We start from the raw sequence: 23,643 nt of genomic DNA, 5'->3' as shown, positions 1-23,643 counted from the left end.
AGTCAAGCAGTGATGGTGCATGCCTTTAATCCCAGCCCTTGGGAGACAGAAGCAGGTGGATGCCTGTGAGTTAGTTCAAGGCCAGCCTGGACTACAGAGAGAGTTCCAGGACAGCCAGGGCTACACAGAGAAATCTTGTCTCAAAGGACCAAAAAAAAAAAAAAAAAAAAAAAAAAAATCAACAAAAGCCAGAGAGTGCTTCCTGGCTGAGATGCTAAAGAGGAGGAGTCCGGGTAGGTTTAGGGATGGGGAGACAGTTGGGTGTGGCCACACATGCCTATGGGACCAGCACTGGGGAGGCTGAGGCAAGAGGATGGAAAGGAATCAAGACCAGCTTGGGTTCCACAGTGACAGCTCATTGCAAGACGACAAGGAAAGACAAGAAGTGGAAAAGCGAACACTGGCCTCGGGGCCATCAGAAGCAGCGTCCTGGGGAAGCAGTCTGGGGCGTATTTGTTGATACGTGGGTAAGTTTAGTGGAACAGAGAAAAGACTGGCTGAAGCAGGAGACATACCTGGGAAACACACTGAGACTAGATAATAGGAAGCCAGAAGTCTAGATATTTCTCATCTTTAAGCAAATCGGTTTGGCTGTATAAAAACTAATAAGCTGGGGGCTGGAAGACTGCTCCGCACTAAGACAGCTTACTGCTCTTGGAGAAGAACCCAGTCCAGTTCCAACACCCTTGCTGGGCAGCTCACAACTGCCTGTAATTTGGGTTGCAGCAGATCCTACACCCTTTTCTGGCCTCTGCAGGTACCTCAACATACAACATGGCACACCCGCAGACACATATATACAAAATAAATAAAATTAATCTCATAGAAATAACTAATACACCAAGTCTGATGATCTCTCTTACCTCCATTTTAGCATTTGACCAGCGTGGAACCTCCACCACCATGTGGAATACATCCTGGAAAGACAAGAGACTGTAGAAAAGCAGAACTCATCCGTTCTTATTCAGTGTCCACACTCTGTATCTTTCAAAGTTAAATGGTTAATTCTGACAAAAGAAGTTAACGAAATTCCAACAAAAGGTGGGAGAGGGAGAGGGGGAGAGGGAGAGAGAGAGAGAGAGAGAGAGAGAGAGAGAGAGAGAGAGAGAAGACAGCAAATGCAGGAACACATTATAGTAGAATCAAGGCGACAGGTACATGGTCATTTATGGTATGTAATTCTCGGAACTTTCCTATGTTTTAAATTTTTTGTTATAAAGTATTTGGAGTTTCTCAAAAGAACCTTTCCTGGAAGGAGGGGATAGTTTTTAAACAAATATAAGAGAATTTCTCCCTCAGGAAAAGGCTGTGTTCAGGAAAGTCACCTCCAAAGGCCGCTGCCGTTCCCTCAGTGTTCCATATTACTCGGAGGAGGTGTGGGGCAAAGACAAAGCCGAACCAGCCCGGTACCTGGGCATGCTTCAGGTTCGGTGTCAACATTAATCAGCTGGATTGCTGACATGATTCTCAAATTCAGCCGTTTTCTGAAGTCCTTCCAAACAGAACTAGAAGCTTGATATGAATGAGAGGAGCACACGCTGGTATTTCAGCTGGTGGGGGCTCTAGTATAATTACAGCTTAAACTGTATAATACACTTCGGTGAATGATATATTCACAAGCAAAAATCCCTAGATGCCAACAGCTTACAAATGCACACATCAAATCAAATATGGATTTGACAATGGTGCTTCAACTGAAATTGAGCAGCAAGTTGTCTGAACTGTGATTTCTATCAAAAAAAAAAAAAAAAAAAAAAAAAAAAAGCCGGGCAGTGGTGGCGCACGCCTTTAATCCCAGCACTCGGGAGGCAGAGCCAGGCGGATCTCTGTGAGTTCGAGGCCAGCCTGGGCTACCAAGTGAGCTCCAGGAAAGGAGCAAAGCTACACAGAGAAACCCTGTCTCGAAAAAACCAAAAAAAAAAAAAAAAAAAAAAAAAAGACTACACGTAGTATTTCAGTTTACAGCCTTTATGAGGGTGCATATGAATCAATCTGCAATTGCTCTTTAATAAAAAGCTTATCTGTCAGACAGGTGCAGTCTGCATTTGTAACCCCAGCACAAGGGAGGCAGGAACAGGAGAATCACGTTTGAAGCTATCTTGGACCACAAAAAGGACAAGCGCTTCAAAAAAAAAACAAAAGGAAGGAAATAAAAACGAAGCCCTGGGTTTAAGTTTCCCGCAGCAATAACCCGGAGGCTCACAAGGCGGCGCTGTTGCAGCATGAAAGATATAACGGAGACACTCAAGCACTTGGTTGTTAATTTTTCCTCCCCACCACCTCCCCAAGGGATGGCATTAATGCCTGGACACGGCAAATGCCTGTAAGCTTCACACTCAGGAGATGGAAGTAGATTCAGAAGACTAGCCTCTGCTACATATCAAGTTCAAGGTTAGTCTGGGCTGCATGAGACCCTATCTCAAAAAAATAAAAAGCAAAACCACAGAAAGAATTCACTCCTGAAAACAAAACAAAACAAAACAAAACAAAACAAAACAGGTAGTGCCTGGCAGAGTGGTGTGAGCCTGTGACAGCAGGAGCTGGGAGTTCCAGAGCGACATTGATGCAGAGCAAGATCAGGTAGAGCTGAATCACTAACTAACCAGAGGCTGGGAACGACACTGAACACGTTAATGAAATTAAACAACGAATACACACAAATGCTGAAATTGCCTACTATTACAAACTATATATATAAAAAAAAAATCAGAAGGAAAAAAAATCCTCAGAAAAATGGTTAAAAAAAAGAATTCTACTGCAAACAAAAGCTAAACAAATTTTTAAAAGCTGGGATGTGGCTCAGCTGCTGGAGAACTTACCGAACATGCAGGAAAACCTGGGTTCCATCCCCAGCACTGGATAAAGCAGACCTGATAGCACATGCCTATAATCCCTGAACTTGGGAGATGGAGGAAGGAGGATTAGAGGTTGAAGGTTATCCTTGGTTACAGGTTGGAAGCCAGCTTGGGTTCCATGAGACCCTATCTCAGAAACAAAAATTCTGAGGGCAACTGATGCACTGAAGCTGGCAGTGGGCTTTGCCTTGCATGAAGGAAAGGCCTCCAGGGTTGGACTTGGCAGTTCATAAACCAGGGGTGGTGGTTCACACCCGTAACCCCAGCAACCGGGAAGCAGAGGCAGCTGAGGTCATCCTCAACTACACGGCGATTCAAGGGCAGCAGGGACTACATGAGACCATGCTCAAAAATAAATAAGTGCTGCCCTGACCACCCACCTCCGGAGTTTGGAAACTATCAGAAGAGCTCACACTGCATTTATAAGGAAATGCTCCTGTCCAATCACGGTACTTTGTCTTCATTCGAGACAGGGTTTGGCTACGCAGACCCAGCTGGCTTTAAACTCAACTTCTGGCTCCCAGTGGCTGGGATTATAGGACTGCACCAGCCACCGTGCTCAGCCTGAGGATGGTGCTCTTACAAAGGTACCAGGTTTCACCATCTCTGGAACGGTTCCCTTACTCACTGCTCATTGAGAGACTCGGGATTTTAACCCTGAATCTTCAGTCTCTTAGGATTATGTTCTAGAAGGATAGGCTCTAAGTAGTTAAAAAGTGAATCACAGACTGGAGAGATGGACTGCTCTTCCAAGGGACCTGTCAGGTTCCCAGCACCCACATGATGACTCACAGCCATCTGTAATCCAGAGTCCTAGGGGATCTCCTGGCCTCCAGGCAGGCACTGGGCACACATATGGTGCACAGACATACATGCAGGCAAACACCCATACACATTTTCTAAAAAACTAAACTAATAAACCAAATCAATTTCTGAACTATTTTGTTGATAAGTGTGAGAGTCTACTTGAGAACAATATGATGGCCAAAGTTGACACTGTTATGCTGCCTACTCATCTGGAGTTGTAACTTCTGTGACTGCCATGCCTGCTGATATTTTTGCAGAGTACTATTATAGTCTTGTTTTCTTAAAAAAAAAAGTAATTCAACCAAAGAAAATATGATATATACCAACATATCAACCAAGCGACTACTGCTCAACAAATTGTGTTCAGAGTCAAGAGAGCTAACCTATTAGAGTAAAACCACAAACACACACAAAACAAAACCACAACAACAACAAAACTAAATACGAGCACCAAATTTCTGGTAATACAAGCTGAGTGCCTCCTTCTGAGAACTGTTTGGACCAGGGCTGGTGAGATGGCTCCTGGGAAAAAGGTGCTTTCCAGCATGACATGAGTTCAGTCCTTGGACCTCACGTGGTAAGAGAGAAGGATTCCCACAAACTGTCCTCTGACCTGTACACCTGCACCATGGCATGGTCATTCCTGTACATACACGCTTAGGTAAATTATCGTAAAGATGGTCGGGACCCGAATGTTTTAGATTTCAGAGGTCCTTGGCCTTTGATATATTTGCACAGGCTTTACTGGATCAGCACATCTGACCCAGTAATTCAAAAGGCTCTGAAATCTGAGCCTCCCTGAGTGTTCGGTGTAGGGATGCTGAAATGGGGCTCCTTTGTCTTGTGATTCAAGTTCTCACTTAGGCTGGTCAAACTCACCCCAGTAGTCAGAAACACAAATGGCCATTGGCACCTACGTAAAAAAAAAACTTCATCTGCCATGCGAACTAAGACCAAGCCCCTGTTTCCTCTTCAGAAATACTATAGAATGACTGACATTTGCTTAGATACTCTAACCAGATCTTTTATTCTCTTCTTTACAAATCAAGCAAGATTTGTGTTCTCAGTTGTCAAACTTGCCTATGATTTGTAATGACTAAGCATTTAAGCAGCAGTCTATCTAATTAAAAGCTCGACTGTTTCCCCCCCCCCCCAATGGAATTAAAGAGACAGCTTCGTATTTATACATGCCTACCAAGAGCCTGGAGAACAGAGTCAGTCCTAGTGTTTAACATGAGCATTGAAGACACACCCAAGAAACACCAAACTTCTAAACTTATAGTACCCAGTCATGGTAGCTGAGCATTTTAAGGTGTGATCTTGGCTGGGTGTGGTAGTGTATGCCTATAATCCTGGTGGGAGTAAATAGAAACTCAGGTAACTGAGCCTGGGCTATCAGTAGTTTGAGGTCAACTTTCACTGTATAGAATAGGCCTGATCAAATTGCCTCTAATCCTAGCTACTCAGTAGGCTAAGGCAGAAAGACCGTGAGATCAAAGTCTGCCTGGGATACAGAATGCTATGCTACTTCATAAGATCCTGTCTCAAAAATAAAAAGAGAGCTAGGGATATAGCTTAGTGGTAGAGCCTGTGCCCATCACAGTGTAACAACACCCTAGGTTCAACTCTCAGTAGCAAGAGGAAATCAAATCCAAAACCAAAACCAAAACCAAACTCAGAATCAAACTGATCTTTATCTACCCAGTGTTCCATACTGTTTATACCAGGTTGAGTTGTACATTGTTCTGAGTTTGTTTCTGTTATCTCGGATGGCCTGCCTTAGAAGATATTCTCAGTGATAACTGCTTTTAAATTTGAACCCGAATTAGAGACACAAAGGACATTTCTGCGATTAACAAAACAAATCAAAATTAAGTCAAGACCCTGCCTTCCTCTTTATTGTCCACTATGTTTGGACAGAATCCAGCAGGACACCTGATTTCCAAGAATTTCCTGATCTCATTGGCCTCTGTTAGTTAACGAAGAAGCAAAACCAGTATTTCAGGACTGAAAGGTCTGACGTGGAATAGAAGCTCAAGTCCTTGGACACTTTTCTGCAGAGGAACTGAGTCATTAAAATATACTGTCACTTGTTAGGGGCATACCCTCACAACCTACAACTCCACACAAAACCGACTCACATACATTAGAATCTGGGGGTCAGGAAGAGGCGGTGAGATGCCTCATGAGGTAAGGGCACTTGCTGCACATGCTAGCAACCTGAGCTGGATCCCTGGAACCCACCCAAGATGGAAGGAGAGAACTGACTCCACCAAGGTGTTTTCTGACTGCCACATGTGCACTGGCATTTGGGTCTTCCTACATACACACACATACACACATACACACACATACACACACATACACACACACACACACACACACACACACACAGTACATCTTTTAAGTTAAAAAATAAGACTAAATTACACTCTTCTGTATTAGATAAGGTTGCTTTTTTGTTGTAATCTAAAATAACATCTGTCACCCACACCCTTATTTGTATTTCAATTAAATAACTTCCTTAAAAACAAAAGAACCTTTTCCGGCTTCTTGGGCAGTACACAGAAACTGGAAGGCCCTTATAGTCTGAACATTGTTGAAATCCAGTTGTCACAGGAGTCTTTACCCTTATGAAAAAGATTCTTAAGTAATCACATTACAGAAACAACAGGTGTGCAAGACCTCACTGTCTCTGAGAAATGATGTTCTGCAGGACACCAAAATGTTATCTCCGTTTCCTATTTTGGAGTGTCTTGAAAAATGCTGTACGAGCAGGAGCCACAACCATGGTGATCGTCGGCTAGAACACTGTCCAGACACTTGTGAACATGGAAAGCCAGCTCTGTATCAAGACCCTTCCCTCCTCAGCACACCCAGGTGTACTAGAGTATTTTAAGGTGTGTTACTTTTGTTTATGTTGCATTTGTTTAACTCTGTGAAGCTGTGTTACTGTGCCTGTCTAAAATACCTGACAGTCTAATAAAGAACTGGCCAATAGCAAGGCAGGAGAAAGGCTAGGTGGGGCTGGCAGGCAGAGAGAATAAATAGGAGGAGAAATCTGGGAAGAGTGTTGGCGATCTAAGATCTAGCAGCCAGAGAAGGAGGAAGACTCCAGGAACCAGCCGCCCAGCTACACCAGCAACAGAGTAAGATTTACAGAAGTAAGAGAACAGGAAAAGCCCAGAGGCAAAAGGTAGATGGGCTAAGTTAAGGAAAGCTGGCTAGAAACAAAACAAGCTAAGGCCGGGCATTCGTAATTAAGAATAAGCCTCTGTGTGTGATTTATTTGGGAGCTGGGTGGTGGACCCCCCTGCAAAAGAGTAAAATACCAAAAGCAACAACAAAACCCATGGGTAATGAACGGCACCATCAGTCAACCCAGATTCCATTTCCTGTGTCTTCATTAGCTCAGAAGGGCCTGAGGTATTATCGTGAAGCATGCTACAGCATGGTGTGAATGCTACTAGACCATACATAGATAATCCAAGCTACCAAACAAGACAGTTCGATGTGTGTGTGTGTGGGGGGGGGCCCTCAGAAAATAAGGAACAAATCAGAGGACCTGAGTAAATACAACTGTGAAGCTCCCATGGGAGAAGACATCCAATTAGAGGTCCCTCCTGTAACTGCAGTACGTAATTGGCCTTGTTTGCTCCACTGCCTCCGAAGGGGGGGCCCAGGTCAGACAGAATCCTCTGAAGCTACCCACAAATTGGATTTCTTCCCAGTGTGCCGGTGTCAGCACACTTCCTAGTAGAAGTAGAACTCGATGCATACATCTATTTTTCTCCTTTTAACTGTAAAAAGGTTATTGTGTGTGTATGTGCGTGTATGTGTATGTGCACATGCATAGACACAAATGTACAGGTCAGAAGTCGGTCATCTTCTTCCAGGGCAAGTGTTCTCCCCCCCACACACACACACCCATCTCACCACTCCCATAGATCTATTTCTAAGAGAACAGGAATGCTTTGAGCATGAGATGAAGATTTTACTCTAACAGTATTATTCAACATCGGCTATAGAATCCACGTGGATTAGGTATTAACACTGAGCTAAAGGTCACTGAAGGTCTGTGAGAAGACCCAGAGATAAAGGTGTATGTCACCAAGTCTGAGAGCCTGGGTTTGGTTCCTAAAACCTGCATGATAGAAAGAAAGCCAACTCCTCCAACCCCACCGGCCCCCGATAGATAGATAGACAGATTAATTAATTAGTTAAATTAAGTGCAACTTTTACAACCAAAAGGCTTTGTCTTTAATGCAAACCGTACTTCCTCAAGGAAAGGCTGAAAGGTATAAAAGCAATCAGAGCTCTAGTGTGTCAAGGTGTCCTGTACAGTAAAATCTCCTACTGTAATAAACATAAAAACCTAAGCTGGTTTTTTGTGTGTGTTTTCAACTGACCCTGGTTGGTCTAGAACTCGAGGCAATCCTCCTGTCTCCCACTGAGATTATAGGTGTGAACCATTACGTCCAGCCAAAACTGAAAATATAGACTGGGAATAAAGTCAAGCAATAAAGAATTTTCCCAAGAAGTATGAGGCCTTAAGTGTGATGCCTAGTTATTAGAGAAAAAAAAAAATTTATTACCAAGGGCAATAAATATTTAAAGCCATAGACTTTTTTCCTAGGAAAGTAAAGATTCTTACTAACTTGTGGTAAACCTACCAATCTGTGCTAAAGCCAGATGTCTGCAGTTCACTGGTGTGTACAAGAACAGACATTTCTTTTCAGAGCTCTGTGGACTTACCTTTCTTAGCACTGTTTGCAAATTCACTAACCTACTGAATTTTCGTGTACTCACGGAGTTTATTTTTACTGTTTAACAAACATCCTACAATCAAAATTCTGTGCTAACGGGTTCATTTGAAACCATTAATACAGTAGGAAGGCTTGAGTTCCCAACACACATACCAATGTGACCCTCCACCCACCCACACAAACAGGCAGGCAGCTTAAATACTGCTTCTATTCCTTCCCCAACTTCTAGCTGCTGCTTTAGTCCAATGATATGGTTTAATACTGACTTAATTACTCAACGAACCTTTGGCTGACAGCAGATGAGGCATTTCCAGTGTTTATTGAGATATAAGTAAATTCATAATATACAACTAGGGAACTAACTAAAGAGCCCATGTCTGCTGGATGTGGTGGTATACAAATTTAATCCCAGCACTCTGATGGCAGAGGCAGGTGGATCTCTGAGTTCAAGGCCAGCCTGGTCTGCACACTGAGTTCCAGGACATCCAAGATATGTAAAGAGAGCAGAGAGAGAGAGAGAGAGAGAGAGAGAGAGAGAGAGAGAGAGAGAGAGAGAGAAAGAGACCATATTCAAATGACATGAATTCTTACCTTTTCTGCATAAATCGGAACATCATGAAATGGAGAAATATACTGTCCTTTCTCATTTTCTGAAAAATAAGAAAAGCTATTGTGGATGGTTGTATTTCCAAATGCACTTTTGACACCAAGATTTTCTTCCTATACCAGAAAACTAGAACAAAACAAAAAACAAGAGGCTGAGGATATGGCTCAGTGGTAAAACAATTGCCTAGCACTTATAGGTCCTTCAGTTCAATCCTCATACCAGAGGGGGAAAAAACAAAAGAATAGGAAACTGCTTTCCAGCTGAGCCTGGTAGCTGCATGCCTGTAAACCCAGCAACTGGGAAGATCAGTAGTTCAAGGTCATACTTGTCCAAGTAGTAATAAGACTGTAGCCAACCTAGGCTAGGCTACATGAGACCCTGTCTCAAAAATACCAAAAAAGAAAAAAAGAAAAGAAAAGAAACAAAACAAACCAGCACCCAGGAGACAGAAGGAGCTCCCTGACTTTGAAGCCAGCTTGGTCTATAACAGTCAGGACTAGAGAGGGAGAGATCCTGTTTAAAAACAAACAGCTAGTGCATATTTTACATTCTCCAACCCCTCTCCTGGACCAGGCTTTCAGCCCATGTGCTCTTTCTGCTTACACTAGGCGTTAATTCCTATTCCAAGAGCAAGGACCTCATTGTATTCCTCTCACCCCCAGCCTTGAAGGGCTTACTATATAAAAGATGATCAAATTGCTCTTGACTGATCTTATTACAGTTAACTGCTTTGGTGAAATACCTGCAGGAAGGGAAGGCGACCCACCAACTTATTAACTTAGAAATTCATGCTGTTTTAATAGACACTTCAGACCTGCTTCAACATTACAACTTTCCTTAAGAATGATCTGGTCACAATAATATCTTTACAAGCAATTTCTATACTCTAGAACTACCATTATCTGAAAAGTAGTTTTAGTTCAAGTTGGTGGCATATGCCTATGATCTGAGCTTTTGAGACTGGGGCAGGAGGATCAGGAATTCAAGGTCATCCTTTGGCTATATAGTAAGTTTGAGGCCAGCTTGGACTACCTAAGACGCTGCCTCAAAAAATAAATAAGAAAGTAAATGTAGTTTTAAAACTTCCTTAAAGCTGGGGATGTAGCTTAAGCAACCAAAACCCTCCCTTCCATTCTACAGAGAACCTAAGAATCTGTCCACATCATTGCACTCCCTCATGTCTAAGAATCAAAGTAGACCTTGAACACCCATTATCTCCAGGATCCTTTCCATTAGTTGTGACTCTGTAATCTATCACCAAGCACACCTAACTTTTTGACATCTGTCACCCACAGGGTTCACATTGAGAACCTTGCCATCAAGTTACCTCCCCACTCCAAAATTAATTCCATAATGTCTCAAGTTTATGATTTTGTGTAGGGCTGCACACATCACTGTCCTCAGCTCAAACTGGACAGTTTTATCTGTTTTGAAGAGACTGGAAGATGTAACATGATGAAGAAAAGAAAAATTATTCCTATTAGGAATGGATGCCGTCAGGTTTGGTGCCTGGGCCTATATTCTAGTAGTTGGGAGGTTGAAGCAGGAGAATGCCAAGGTTGAAACCAGGCTGAGCTGACCAGGAAAACCCTGGGTCCCTACCCTCATCCTAAAAAAAGAGAAAGGGAAAATACTAAAATTTTTTGTTGTTGTTTTGTTTTTCAAGAAAAGGTTTCTCTGTGGGACAGCCCTGGCTGCCCTAGAACCCACTCTGTAGACCAGGCTGGCCTTGAACTCAGAGATCCGCCTGCCTCTACCTCCCCAGCGCTGGAATTAAAGGCATGTGCCATCACTGCCCTTGAAACTCATCATTTTTAAAAGGCTCAAAGAACCAGAACTGGTTAAATTACATAGTGGTTCTAAGTTATTGGTATTTCTTACGTTTCAGACAGTCCCTTTGATAAACTTTAGCCTAGTCCAAAGTCAAAGAGTGGCTTTGTTCTCCACTAACAACCAAATACTCACCGCCAATACATTATCTAAGTTAAAAACAGGAATTTGTTCTGTACATATAACTTGAAGACCAGTGATCGGCCCAAAGGGTCACTTTAAGTTCCACCGATAAATTCTGAAGCCAACACTATTTCCAGACCAAAGTTCCTACAAGCTTCCCTTACAGTTTAATTCTGTAATTAAAATGAGGCCCACCCTTCCTGGATTTCCCCCGGTGGCTTAATCTTCATTACATGTGTAAGTTTAGGAGTTCACTGTCCCTTTGGCTCCAAACCAGACTTCGATTTGCTAGGCACTTGAAGTTCTTTCCAGGAGTGTTTTACTGCCCTGTCCTTCATCCACTCAGACCTCGATAGCCCTGTCCATCCCTTCCGAATAAACTATAAAGAGGTTACAAAATGGAAGGCCTTCGTTAGTACCATAAACGTGTACCTAGAAGCTGGGGGCTGGGCTAAAGAGAAACCCCACATAGGTAGCTTCCAATACCAACAAGGCAGAAGAAGGTGGGCGACCTGGAAGGCAAAGCGCTCCACCTTTCTGAGTGCGGGGCAGGAGATAACTAGTACGTCGGGATTCGGGCCCCTGCACTGGGGCTAAGAACTTGGCTATTCCCCCTCCTGCTTCTCAGATGTAACGTCATCGGTCTGCCTGCCTGGGGAGGCAAAGCTTTCAGTTTCCTAGGGAGCACTCCCAGCCATCAGTGCTTCGAGATGGCTTGCGGCGCACGGAGCCAGGAGCGCTGCTCATCCAGGGCCGAGCCGGCAAGACCTGGGCCTCAGTTTCCCATCTCTACAACACCCCGGGGAGGGCCCGATCCCGCTCGGGATAGAATTAAGGTCTTGAGGAAATCGCCGCCCTCCCGCCCGCGATGCTCTGAGGACAATCCTCTTACGGTGACTGTTGTCACCTCCGGGCACCTTCTTAGGGTGACTCAGTGGTTTCCCTTCCCACGTGGCCCGAGTTCGGATGTGTTGGAGGGAGCGATCGCGGTGGGCACTGGGATGGCGGCCCTCGCCGGCCCTCCACCGCCCGCTCGCCGGAGGGGAGGGGAGGGGACGCGCCCGCCCGCCCGCAAAGCCCGCTTGCTCCGAGGGGTCGGGAATGAATGAGCGGCCGGGCCGCGCGCCGCCGCCGCCGCCACTCACTTAGGAAGACGCGGTACTCGAGGGTGAAGGGCGCGGCGCGCTCCTCGCTGCTGAAGCCATTCATGGTGTCCGAGACGCGCCGCCACCGCCGCACACAGCCACACAACCACGCAGCCCCGACACCGAGCCGGAGGAGAGAGCTCGCGCCTGCGCACAGCGAGCCTAGCAGCGGGTCGCCGCTGCCGGGCCTTTAATACGCTGGGCTCGGCTTGCACCCTGCCCCCGCCCCGCCCACTTGCGCAGGCGCACTCGGCCCGGCGCGCCTCCGCACGCCCCGCCCCCAGGACCGCCCCCTGGCTCGCCGCCTGGGCCACGTGGCCGGCGCCGGCTGCCCTCTGGAAGCTGTCAGCCGGTTAGAGCACCGATTACCCCGCCGGGCGCACACGGGGCGCTCACCTTTGACTCCGCTCACACCCTGCAGGCCAGTTCCTTATCTCCGGAGGCCTTGATAAGTCCCCTGCTTCCCACGCAGTCTTTATTAAAGCTGAGGGTTTGGCTGACGGGGCTCTGAAAACTGGAGGCTGTGACTTGCTGGCATGCCTTAGAGCTACCAGCGAAGTGCCCGCTCTTCCCTTTAACAGCCGTTGACACGGGGCAAATTTGCTCTAACGAATCTCCCTGACTCAGTTTCTCTTCTGGTGGGTTCTGCCTGGACCAGTCCGAAGCCGATTATTCCCGCCCTCCCCAGCGGCGGCAGATTTTTTTCTTTCCCCACATCCATTGGGAGTTGAGCTTGAGGCGCTGGGAAGGCTCAGGAGTGCACTCAGAGCCCCTGGAGGAGTAGATTATTGGATCTTGTTTTCCTATTTCTGTTGCACCACCTCGAGCCAGACACCATCCCTCAAAGTGTGAGGCTATGAAAACCACTAAATGTCCCAGTCCTCTTAAGATTAAATATATGTGGATGGATGGATGGATGGATGGATGGATGGATGGATGGATGGATGGATGGGAGAAAGAGAGAGCGAGCGAGAGAAAGACAGACAGATATTCTAATTATAAGCCTGGTATGGTGGCTCACATCTTTAACCCCAGAACTCAGGATGCTGAGGCAGGAGGGTAGCCACATCTTCAAGACCAGCCTGAGCTACATAGTGAGTTCCAGGCCACCCCATGCTTTACTATGAGACTGTCTCAAAATAAGACAAATCTAATTATAACCCAGGAAATTATCCACATTTTAAAAAAAATAGCTAATTTTACTTTAAGAAATGATGGGCAAAATTTCTTTTCAAAATATTGTTTAACTATGGTTTCTTTGTTTGGATTGGGTTTTTGTTGTTGTTGTTGTTTTGTTTTGTTTTGTTTTGTTTTTCGAGACAGGGTTTCTCTCTGTAGTCCTGGATGTCTTGGAACTCATTTTGTAGACCCTGGCTGGCCTTGAACTCACAGAAATCCATCTGCTTCTGACTCTGGAGTGCTGGGATTAAAGGTGTGTGCCACCACTGCCCGGATCAGCTATGTATTTTAAAGACAGTTTCCTTTAACCTATTTTCAAAACAATGTCTGCTATATAAAATGCAATGTATAAACCAAGTATTAAGTAAAAACCTAGTAAAATTAATTTGGCATGGTTGTGTATACACGTAGCCCCAGCACTTGGGAAGTAGAGGCAGGGGATCCTGAGCTCAAGGTCATCCTTAGCCAGTTTGGACTACGTGAGACCTTGTCTCAAAAAAAAAAAAAAAAAAGAAAAGAAAAGAAAAAGAAAAAAAGAAAAGAAAAGATAAATATAAATTTCTCATTAGTTTGTGTTCCTCCCAGGCCCTCCTCCCGATTGCTCACCCTGCTGACACCCATTAATTTTCAGAGGGCTGTGACTCATTTACTTTTGAACACAACACCACACTGTTTCAGAACTTGTAGGCAGAAATAAATAAATATATATATAGTAGAGTGATGGCCTAGTCGGTAATACAGTGTAGGCATGAAGACAGGAATCTCTGCACATAATAGTAAGCAGGACCTGGTCTGGGAATGTGTTAAGGGCTGCTGCACCTTGGATTGAGTCCCTCTGTCTTTTTTTTTTTTTTTTTTGTCTTTGAGCAGATGGAATCAGTTTTCTTGCACAAACCCTGAATTTCATCTCTGACTGAATGGACAGAAATGATACAATAATAATAATAGCCTACATGCACTTTCTCTCGGAGCCAGGTGAGGTAATTTAGTCTCCCTGACCTCTGGACTCAACTCTCTGTCTCCGATCCATTAAAGATACTCAGAGAGCCAATCAGTACTCACTACAGTAAAACGCCCAGCCCTGTGCATTGTAACTTTCCCTAGCCAGCAAGGGTAATGAGCCCCACAGGCCTTAAGGACCTTCTTCAGCCAGGCTTGATGACATGCTCAGGTAATCCCAGCCCTTGGGGGGCTGAGACAGGAGGATGACAAGGTTCACCAGCAGCCTAGACTCCCCAGTAAGACCCTGTCTGAAAACACTGAGTGGAGAGGTACCAGATGTCTCAGCAGTTAAAGCGTTCTCTCTGTGCTTTTGCAGAGGACCTGGGGTTCAGTTCCCAACATTTACAGGAAGCTTACAACCTTCTGTAGCTCTAGTTCCAGGGAATCTAGAGCCGTGTTATGGCCTCTGGGGTCACCAGGACCCATGTACTGAGTATACGTACATATATGCAGGCCAATCACTCATACACATTTTTTTTTCTTTTTCCAGACACGGTTTCCCTGTGTCTCCCTGGCTATCCTAAAACTTGCTCTGTAGGTCAGCCTAGCCTGGAACTCAGAGATCTGCCTACCTCTGCCTTCTACTGGAAAATAAATATACTTCTTTACAAAGCTAGACTGGGGGCCAGGGAGATGGCTCAGTGGATAAGAGCACAGGTTCTTCTAGAGGATACAGGTTCAATTACCAGCACCCCCATGCTGGCTCACAGCCATCTGTCACAATAATTTCAAAGGATTTGATGCCCTCTTAAGGCCTCAATAGGCCTCATGCACACAAGCACAGACATACATGCAGACAAAACATCCATACCTATAAGATAAAATTAATGTGGGGCTGGAGAGATGGCTTAGAGGTTAAGAGCACTAACTGTTCTTCCAGAGGTCCTGAGTTCAATTCCCAGCAACCACATGGTGGCTCACAACCATCTATAATGAGATCTGGTGCCCTCTTCTGGCCTGCAGTCATACATGCTGTATACATAATAAATAAAATTAAATTTAAAAAAAAAATAATGATTTTTTTTTTAATTTAGAAAATTAGGTTGGAGATAGAACTCAACTGGTAGAGTGCTTGCCTAGAATACAATAAAGCCTGAGGTTCAGTCCCCAGGACCACATAAAACCAGGCTTGGAAGCATATGCCTATAATCTTGGCACTCAGGAGATGGAGACAGAAGGATAAGGAATTCAAGGTCATTCTTGTTTTATAGCAGGTTTGAAGCAGGAAGACAGCCTGGGTTACACCAGACCTTGTCAAAAGAAAAAAGCAGGAGGTAGAGAGATGTATCAGTCAATGCAGTTCTTAGTACACAAGCAAGAGGGCCTGAGTTGGGATCCCCAGCACTTATATAAAAAGTCAGCTGTGGGGCATGTACCAGTAATCTAAGTGCTGGGAGGCAAAGACTAGAGGATGCCTGGGGCTTGATATCCAGCCCATCTAGAGAAATCAGTGATGTCTGGGTTTATCAAGAAACCCTGTCTCAAAAAATAAGGTGGAAAAGTAATTGAGGAAAACACCTGACATCAAACTCTGACCTCCAAACACACATATACACACACACACATACACACACACACACACAGGCACACATACAGACAAACAGACAGGCACACTTACACAAGCACACAGAGACACACAGAGGAACACGTGTACACAGAGACACACAGTCATACACACACACAGGTACACATGCACACAGACACACAGAGATATACATAGGCACATTCACACAGGCACACAGGCACAGACACACACAGGCACACACAGGCACACAGACACACACAGGCACAGACACACACAGGCATACACAGGCACACATACACAGACACACACAGACACACACAGGCACACAGACACAGACACACACAGGCACACAGACACAGACACACACAGGCACACAGACACAGACACACACAGGCACACACAGGCACACATACACAGATACACACAGGCACACACAGGCACACAGACACACACAGTCACACAGACACACAGACACACACAGGCACACAGACACAGACACACAGATACACACAGGCACACAGACACAGACACACACAGGCACAGCACACTCACATAGGCAAAAGGAAGAGTAGTCATCATCTATGAGAGGTTTTTAGTGGGGAAAATTACCTGATCCAAACTGAGGTTATTTAGTTTTTGTTTGTTTTTGTAGTTCTGGTAACAGAATCTAGGGCTTCATTCATGCTAGACAAGAGTTTTAGAACCAAGTTTGGTTTTTTTTTATTTTTATTTATTTTATTTATTTTTTAAATTACACTCATGATATTAATCACATTTGTGGTATTCATAGATTACATTCACAGTATTCATTCAATTATATATATATATATATATATATATATATATATATATATATTTCTTTTTTTATTTTAAATATCGAATGTCATTTCTTGAAGGGGGTAGGAGGTCTTAAATACAGGCTTACAGCACAATGGGAGGACCCTGGAGGGCAGAAGTTCGCTACTGATGTTTTACAATCTTGCATCTAAGCTGTTAACACCCATTATTCAGGATACACAGACAAAGAACTTCCCTTAAGCATTCAGGAGGGTGGAACCTGGCAGGGAATTAGCATAGGAAGGATATCAAGGTCAAGGTCTGCAAGCAAGGCAACAGTTACCCAAAACAGGGGCCAGGGACTTACAGGTCCCCCTTTTATTAAAAAATGAGCTTCTGACTTGGGTTGTGTGGGACGACAGCAGGTCACCTTACCCGTCATGGAGACGCCTGCTCAGGCCACACAGGTGCTCTGTCTTAGGTTGGTGAGTGCCCCCCAGGCATTGTCCGTCTCTGAATACTCATTATCATACCGGCTCTATCGTGTGTGAGCTGCATAGTTAATTGCTGCCAAAGATCTCAAAGTGGCACTGGGCTTGCAAATCTTTGTCACCCACCAGTCCCACAGTCACTCAGACCCAACCAAGTAAGCACAGAGACTTATATTGCTTTACAAACTGTATGGCCGTGGCAGGCTTCTTGCTAGCTGTTCTTATAGCTTAAATTGATCCATTTCCATAAATCTATACCTTGCCACATGGCTTACCAGCATCTTTACATGCTGCTTGTCCTGGTGGCGGCTGGCAGTGATTCCTCCGCCTTCCTGTTTTCTCTTTTTTCCTCTCTGTTTGTCCCACCTATACTTGTTGCCTAGCCACTGGCCAGTCAGTGTTTTATTTATTGACCAATCAGAGTAATTTGACATACAGACTATCCCACAGCACACAGCTGCCAGATATTTGGGAGTTGCTGGCGAGATAGAAACTTCCGTTTATGCAAGAGAGATTTATGTGCCCCAGAGGGACAAAGGGCAGGGAATAAGAGACAAAGAGCAGAGACAGAGGACAGGGGAGAAGGGAAAAGGAACAAGGGATATTTGTCCTAGAGGGACAAAAGACTGCCTCTGGATAGAGAGAAGACAGACGTGGCCTGTAGGCAAATGGTGGTTTATAAAGGGAAAAGGGAACCCCTGTGTTAGGATGAGTTGGTTTGTTTTGATTCGGTATGCTAATTAGGACAGCCAAAAGGAGACTTTTGATTGCTGGACTTCAATGCTTTGATAGCTGGACCTTCCTTCCTCAGGTGGAGGGAGTGGTTTAAAAACGAACAGATCTTAGTGGCTAGAATGTAATCTAACAGTTTAGCAAGGAAGAGGGAATGGAGGAGGGCAAGAAGCCAGAACCATGTTTGCCATGTTCGGGCCCACCAGAGCCCTTCAGACCTTCCACTCACTTTGTAGCTAAGGCAGGCCTCGACCTTTCCATCATCTGGCCCCTGGCTCCGGAATAGCTGTGATAACAAGCCTGCTCTACCAGGCCTGACTCTGAATTGCTTTAGAAAGAAATTCTGTCCCTGAATTCAGGAGGCAGAGGCAGGACCTGGGCTACAGAGTGAGTTTGAGGTCAGTCTGGGCTATAGTGTGACACCCTTTCAACCAAGAAAAGAAGAAATTCTGTAAGGAGCTTAGAGCTTGGGTGGTTGCTGGAAAGGGAGGGTGCCGGAAGCCTTATCTCCCCCTTCCTACTAGATCACACTGAGGACTGTTCCCTATGCAGGTTTGCTTCAGGGTACCCAGCCCCTCCTCCACCTTCAAGGAAGGAGTTGAAAATGAGCTAAGTGAGTCATAGTGGCCAGCAGTTTCTTCTTTTCAAGTCATTCAACTGTCCCAGGAGGAATGGAGATAGTCTAAAGAGACATTTGTGTCCTGCCTGTTGCTTATCAGACTTTAAAATAATGGCCCTCCAAATCTGGAATTCCCTCAGGGTAGCATGCTGAGAGAAGAAGATCCTGAAGCCTGGTATAGCCAGGGGATCTTGTCTCTGGGAAACAGGTGTCATACGGTTCTGGGAACTTGTCAGAGTGCCTTGGTCGGAGCAGAGCTACTGATGATTGGCAGGTCTACACTTTGACCAGGACTGTTTAGCTGTACATGCTTCTTGCCTTCTACTTAAATCCGAATGATGTCAGGATCCAGAAGATGGACTGGGGGAAGGGGCAGAGTCCTCTTCCTCTCTCCAGTGTGGTAACATTGAATAAATCTCCTTTTTCTTCATTCATTCATTCATTCATTCTTTTTTTTTGGGGGGGGGCGGGGTTAGAGGGGTAGAGGACAGGTGACACAGAGTCTCATCATGTATGTAGCCCTGGCTGGCCTAGAACTTGCTATGTACACCAGGCTAGCCTAGAATTCAGAGGTCTGTCTGCCTCTGCCTCCAGAGTACTGGGATTAAAGGTGTGCTTCAGCATGCCTGGCTCTTTTGTCTTTTACTAAGTATTACTTTGTCTCTTAAATTCAGGCCCCTGGCTCTGACCCTAACAACTACAGTAACTTGTAAATATTACACAGTTCTGTTTACTGGAATGAATGGGAGATTGCTAACATTTTTTTTTTTTTTTGGTTTTTCGAGACAGAGTTTCTCTGTGTAGCTTTGCGCCTTTCCTGGAACTCACTTGGTAGCCCAGACTGGCCTCGAACTCACAGAGATCCGCCTGGCTCTGCCTCCCGAGTGCTGGGATTAAAGGTGTGCGCCACCACCACCCAGCTAACATCTTTCCTTATCTTAAAAGGCATATATACTTCTAAATGCTTGTTTCTAGCTACAGAGATCTGGGGGTTATTGTCATAGCATAATCCAGCAAAAACTGATGGGTACAAGTGGCTAACGCTGCAGAGTTCCATGAGACATCAGCCTGGGAGCCAAGTCAATACGAAGAGATCAACAACAATGATGGGACACCAACCCAAGTCCCACGATGATGTCTTGGAGCTGCTGACTTAACCAGCCCTGGCTCTGCTTGGCCTCTGAATGGCTCATTCCATTACATAATAAATTCCTTGCAGTTTTAATGGTAAAACTTGGGTTCATTTGAGGATTTCTGTTTCGTAAAATCGAAAGTATCTCGACTAAAACAGACTGATGGCCCAGACAAAAGTGAAATCCTGACACATGGTGCAGCATGCTTAAGCCTGGAAGAGACCATGATGAATAATGAGAGCCTATTACCGAAGCACAAGTGCCTCAAGCTTTTGCTAATATATGTATATATACGTGTATGCAAGATGGTATATATATGGATATATAGCAAGAATATAATCCCAGCCCTAGGGAGGCTGAGGTAGGAGGGTCAAAACAATAATGGGGGGGGTGCACTGGAGAGGTGGCTTAGAGTTAAGCGTACTGGTTGCTCTTCCAGAGGACCTGGCCTCAATTCCCAGTTCACAACAGCAGTGCACAACTGTCTGTAACTCCAGTTCCAGGAGATCTGACACCCTCACACAGACACACATGCAGGCAAAACACCAATGTGCACAAAATAAGAATAAAGAAATCATTAAAAATATTAAAAAGAAATAAGAAAATGGTGTGTATATATATATATGCAATCTCTCTAACATATACCATTTATATGTACACATGTTTATATATGTACATATTATGTCTGCTTCTATGTTATCAACAAAGTCCTGTGATGTTGTCTGATGTCAGTGTGTGTGGAAATTTGGTTCTTAAAGGGTTACTACACATAGGCAAGCATGTGTGTGAAGAAAGAAGCAGACACTGGGTACAATAGTATTTTCTATCATTAAATTCTTAGACACATATGTTCATCTCCCCCTTACCCCCCCGAGTGAATTTGCAGCAGCTCTGGCTACAAGCACCATATGCAAATGTTTCTCTAACCTGGAAACTTATGAACGTAGAAACCAACAAGTGCTATGTACTCTATCTAGTCCTAATGTGCAGTTTTTGAACAAAGATTAAGTGCCAGACTTGGTAGTGCATGCCTACAGGCCAGCACCTCCCAGCACTTAGGAGGTAGAAGCAGGGGGATCAGAAGTTCAAGGTTATCCTCTGCTACCAGCCTGAGCTACATAAGACCTAGTCTCATAAACAAACAAACAACACTCAGAATACACTGACCTTCATATACTGAAGGAGGAGGTGGTACCCAACCACCCCTGAATCTGGGGCTTGTAGTTGTGTGAGGTGTAGGAAGCATCGATCATTCTGTCTCCCCTCAGCTGCTCCCGGTATCCTTTTTTTTCAAGGCTCTTGGCTTTCTCGTCCTGAAGGGTCTTTTTATTTCAACCATGCACCCTGGCTGTCTCTGGAAAATCCTTGGGAACTGAGTTGTTGTTAGCCTTTTTCCTGCCCACAGAGACTTGAGAACACAAAGATTGTTTTTCAACAGCCATGGTGCCCTTTCACCCGGGCCAGTGCCTGTCAATTGTGCAACACTCTCCAGACCGTGGATAGATAGCCTCTGTGGTTCCAGGCAGCCCCACTGGCCAGCCATCCTATCTGTAATTCCGTTCTCTCCAGACATAATTACTAAGGAGAGATCTAAATTTCCTAAATTATTTTCTCCATGGGTCTGTCCTAAGACTAACTTTTACCTAGTCACTCATGCTGCTTACTCAATTTCCTTACTCAATGTATTTCTCAATTTCCAGTGTTTCTTTGTCATAGACAAGCAACAATTCAATCTCTTGACCACAGACCCCAGGATTCTCTCTCTTCCCGTCCCCAGTTCTTTTTCAAGCTCATTTCTTGCTTATAGAAAGAATCCTGTCTAGCATGATGGCCCGTGACTCTAATCCCAGCACTCGGGAGGGAGAGACAGGTGGATCTCTATGAGTTCTAGGCCAGCCAGGGCTACATAAAGAGACATTGCGTCAAAAATAAATAAATAAATCTTGTCACATGCATCTAAAAGCAGCCAAGACGTAGTAGTAAAATATCCTTGCCTTCAACTGTAAGCAACGTGGAGATTAATCTGATTTCCAAGTGGCTGAAGGACTCACCAGCAGGTCCCAAAATGAATGACGCAATGTTTTGTTCTTGATACTGTTACTCAATCAGTCTATTTTTTTTTTGTCCCTTTAAAAAAAATTAATTTAAAGTTTTTTGGAACCAAAATCTCCCAGAACCCAGGCTGGCTGTGAATTCATTACATGTCAGAGAACCTTGAAATTCTGGCCCTCCCACTCCATTTCTCATGGGACAAGATCACAGATGTGCACCACCACATTCAAGCAATGAGATCACAGATGTGCACCACCACTCTCAAGGGACGAGATCACAGATGTGTACTACCACTCCCATTTGTGTTTTGGTTTGCAGCATGGAGGGCTTTGTGCATGTTAGACAAACTCTTCAGCAACCAAGCTACATCCACAGCCCATATTAGTCCGTTTTTAAAGATATGTTATAAGAGATACGCTGTTCTTGTAACAGACACTTTTCCTCCCACTAAACTCACCATACTCTTGACTGTTGCAGAAACCAAAGTGCTCATCTTTCTCTCAGAGTACATATAAGTATAATTATTACATTGTGCATATATTATATGCACTATATATATTATATATACAAAAGACTTTTATATACAAAATATGTACATATTATAAAGTATATTTGCATATATATTATATATTGTAATATACAATATATTGTATATATATATATTATACACATGTATTATAACATATAATTGTACATTTTACAATATGTAATTCTATGTATTATGCATATGAATGTATACACATATAGACATAATATATACACAAATGCATATGTCATACACATACATATATTATAGTGTAATATACACAATATATAGTATATAGATTATATGTATTGTATATATAGTAATTTTTTTACATATGTATGTATATATATACAGGGTCTCACTTTGTAGCCTTAGTTGGCTCCAAATTCATAGAGCTCCACCTGCCTCTGCCTCCATAGTGCTGGGGTTAAAGGCTTGTACCTCCACAAGTAGGTACACAGTGACTCTTCATGCTTCCCACCACATTGACAACTGCCCACTTTCCATTCACACAATCAGGTTCAATGTCAAAGGAGTAGAGAAGTATATTCATGTGCAGGCAATACTGCAGGACACTGACGAATGCACACTGCTGTCACAGACACAAGCATGAATGCCGGGAAACAACACAATCGTGGATACTTTTGATGGGCCCTTGAGAAAGCTAAGTTTGTTGTTGTTTGAGACAGAGTTGGCCTGAGATTTACCATGTAGACTAGGCCGGCCTAAAACTCTTAGAAGTCCGCCTGCCTCTGCCTTCCAACTGAGGAGATTTAAAAAGTCGCAGGACACCACACTGGGTCCAAGAAAGCTATTCTACACGGATAACTCTCCCCACCTCTCGTACATACATGCTCACATACACACATGCTCACATAAATACAGGGGAGCATACAACAGACAAACAGGCTCCACACAGCAGTAGAGTCAGAGAAGGCAACTTGAAGTTGCATTTTTATAGTGCATTAGTGCTGTGGGATGGTCTGTATGTCAAATTGCTCTGATTGGTCAATAAATAAAACACTGATTGGCCAGTGGCCAGGCAGGAAGTAGGTGGGACAAGGAGAGAGAAGAATTCTTGGAAACAGAAGGTTGAGGCAGGGAGACACTGCCAGCTGCCGCCATGACCAGCAGCATGTGAAGACACCGGTAAGCCACCAGCCATGTGGCAAGGTATAGATTTATGGAAATGGATTAAGATATAAGAACAGTTAGCAAGAAGCCTGCCACGGCCATACAGTTTGTAAGCAATATAAGTCTCTGTGTTTACTTGGTTGGGTCTGAGCGGCTGTGGGACTGGCGGGTGACAAAGATTTGTCCTGACTGTGGGCAAGGGAGGAAAACTCTAGCCACACATTAGTATAAAACAAAAAAGGCCAGGGCGGTGGTGGTGCACGCCTTTAATCCCAGCACTCGGGAGGCAGAGCCAGGCGGATCTCTGTGAGTTCAAGGCCAGCTTGGGCTACCAAGTGAG

At 44.4% G+C, this 23,643-nt stretch overlaps 1 protein-coding gene across 2 annotated transcripts in view; it reads right to left on the bottom strand.

Moving 5' to 3' along the window:
- Positions 1-20,852, bottom strand: part of Ppa1 (inorganic pyrophosphatase 1) — a 38,052-nt gene extending 17,200 nt beyond the window's left edge. Inside the window, exons 1-3 of one of the 2 annotated variants that reach the window (XM_037199491.1) lie at positions 20,759-20,852; positions 9,020-9,078; positions 864-917 (exon numbers count right to left, since the gene is read on the bottom strand). In XM_037199491.1, coding sequence (XP_037055386.1) covers positions 864-917; positions 9,020-9,078; positions 20,759-20,837 — 192 coding nt within the window. In that variant the 5' untranslated portion in view covers positions 20,838-20,852. Of the gene's footprint in view, positions 1-863; positions 918-9,019; positions 9,079-12,133; positions 12,313-20,758 lie in introns of those variants that run through there. The other variant, XM_028886172.2, reaches the window with a different exon arrangement.
- Positions 20,853-23,643: the final 2,791 nt, after the last annotated feature.

The sequence above is a fragment of the Peromyscus leucopus genome, chromosome 16_21, assembly GCF_004664715.2.
Source record: "Peromyscus leucopus breed LL Stock chromosome 16_21, UCI_PerLeu_2.1, whole genome shotgun sequence".
NCBI lineage: Eukaryota > Metazoa > Chordata > Mammalia > Rodentia > Cricetidae > Peromyscus > Peromyscus leucopus.
The sequence above is the reverse complement of the archived record's forward strand: the minus strand, read 5'-3'. Positions and strand labels throughout refer to the sequence as shown.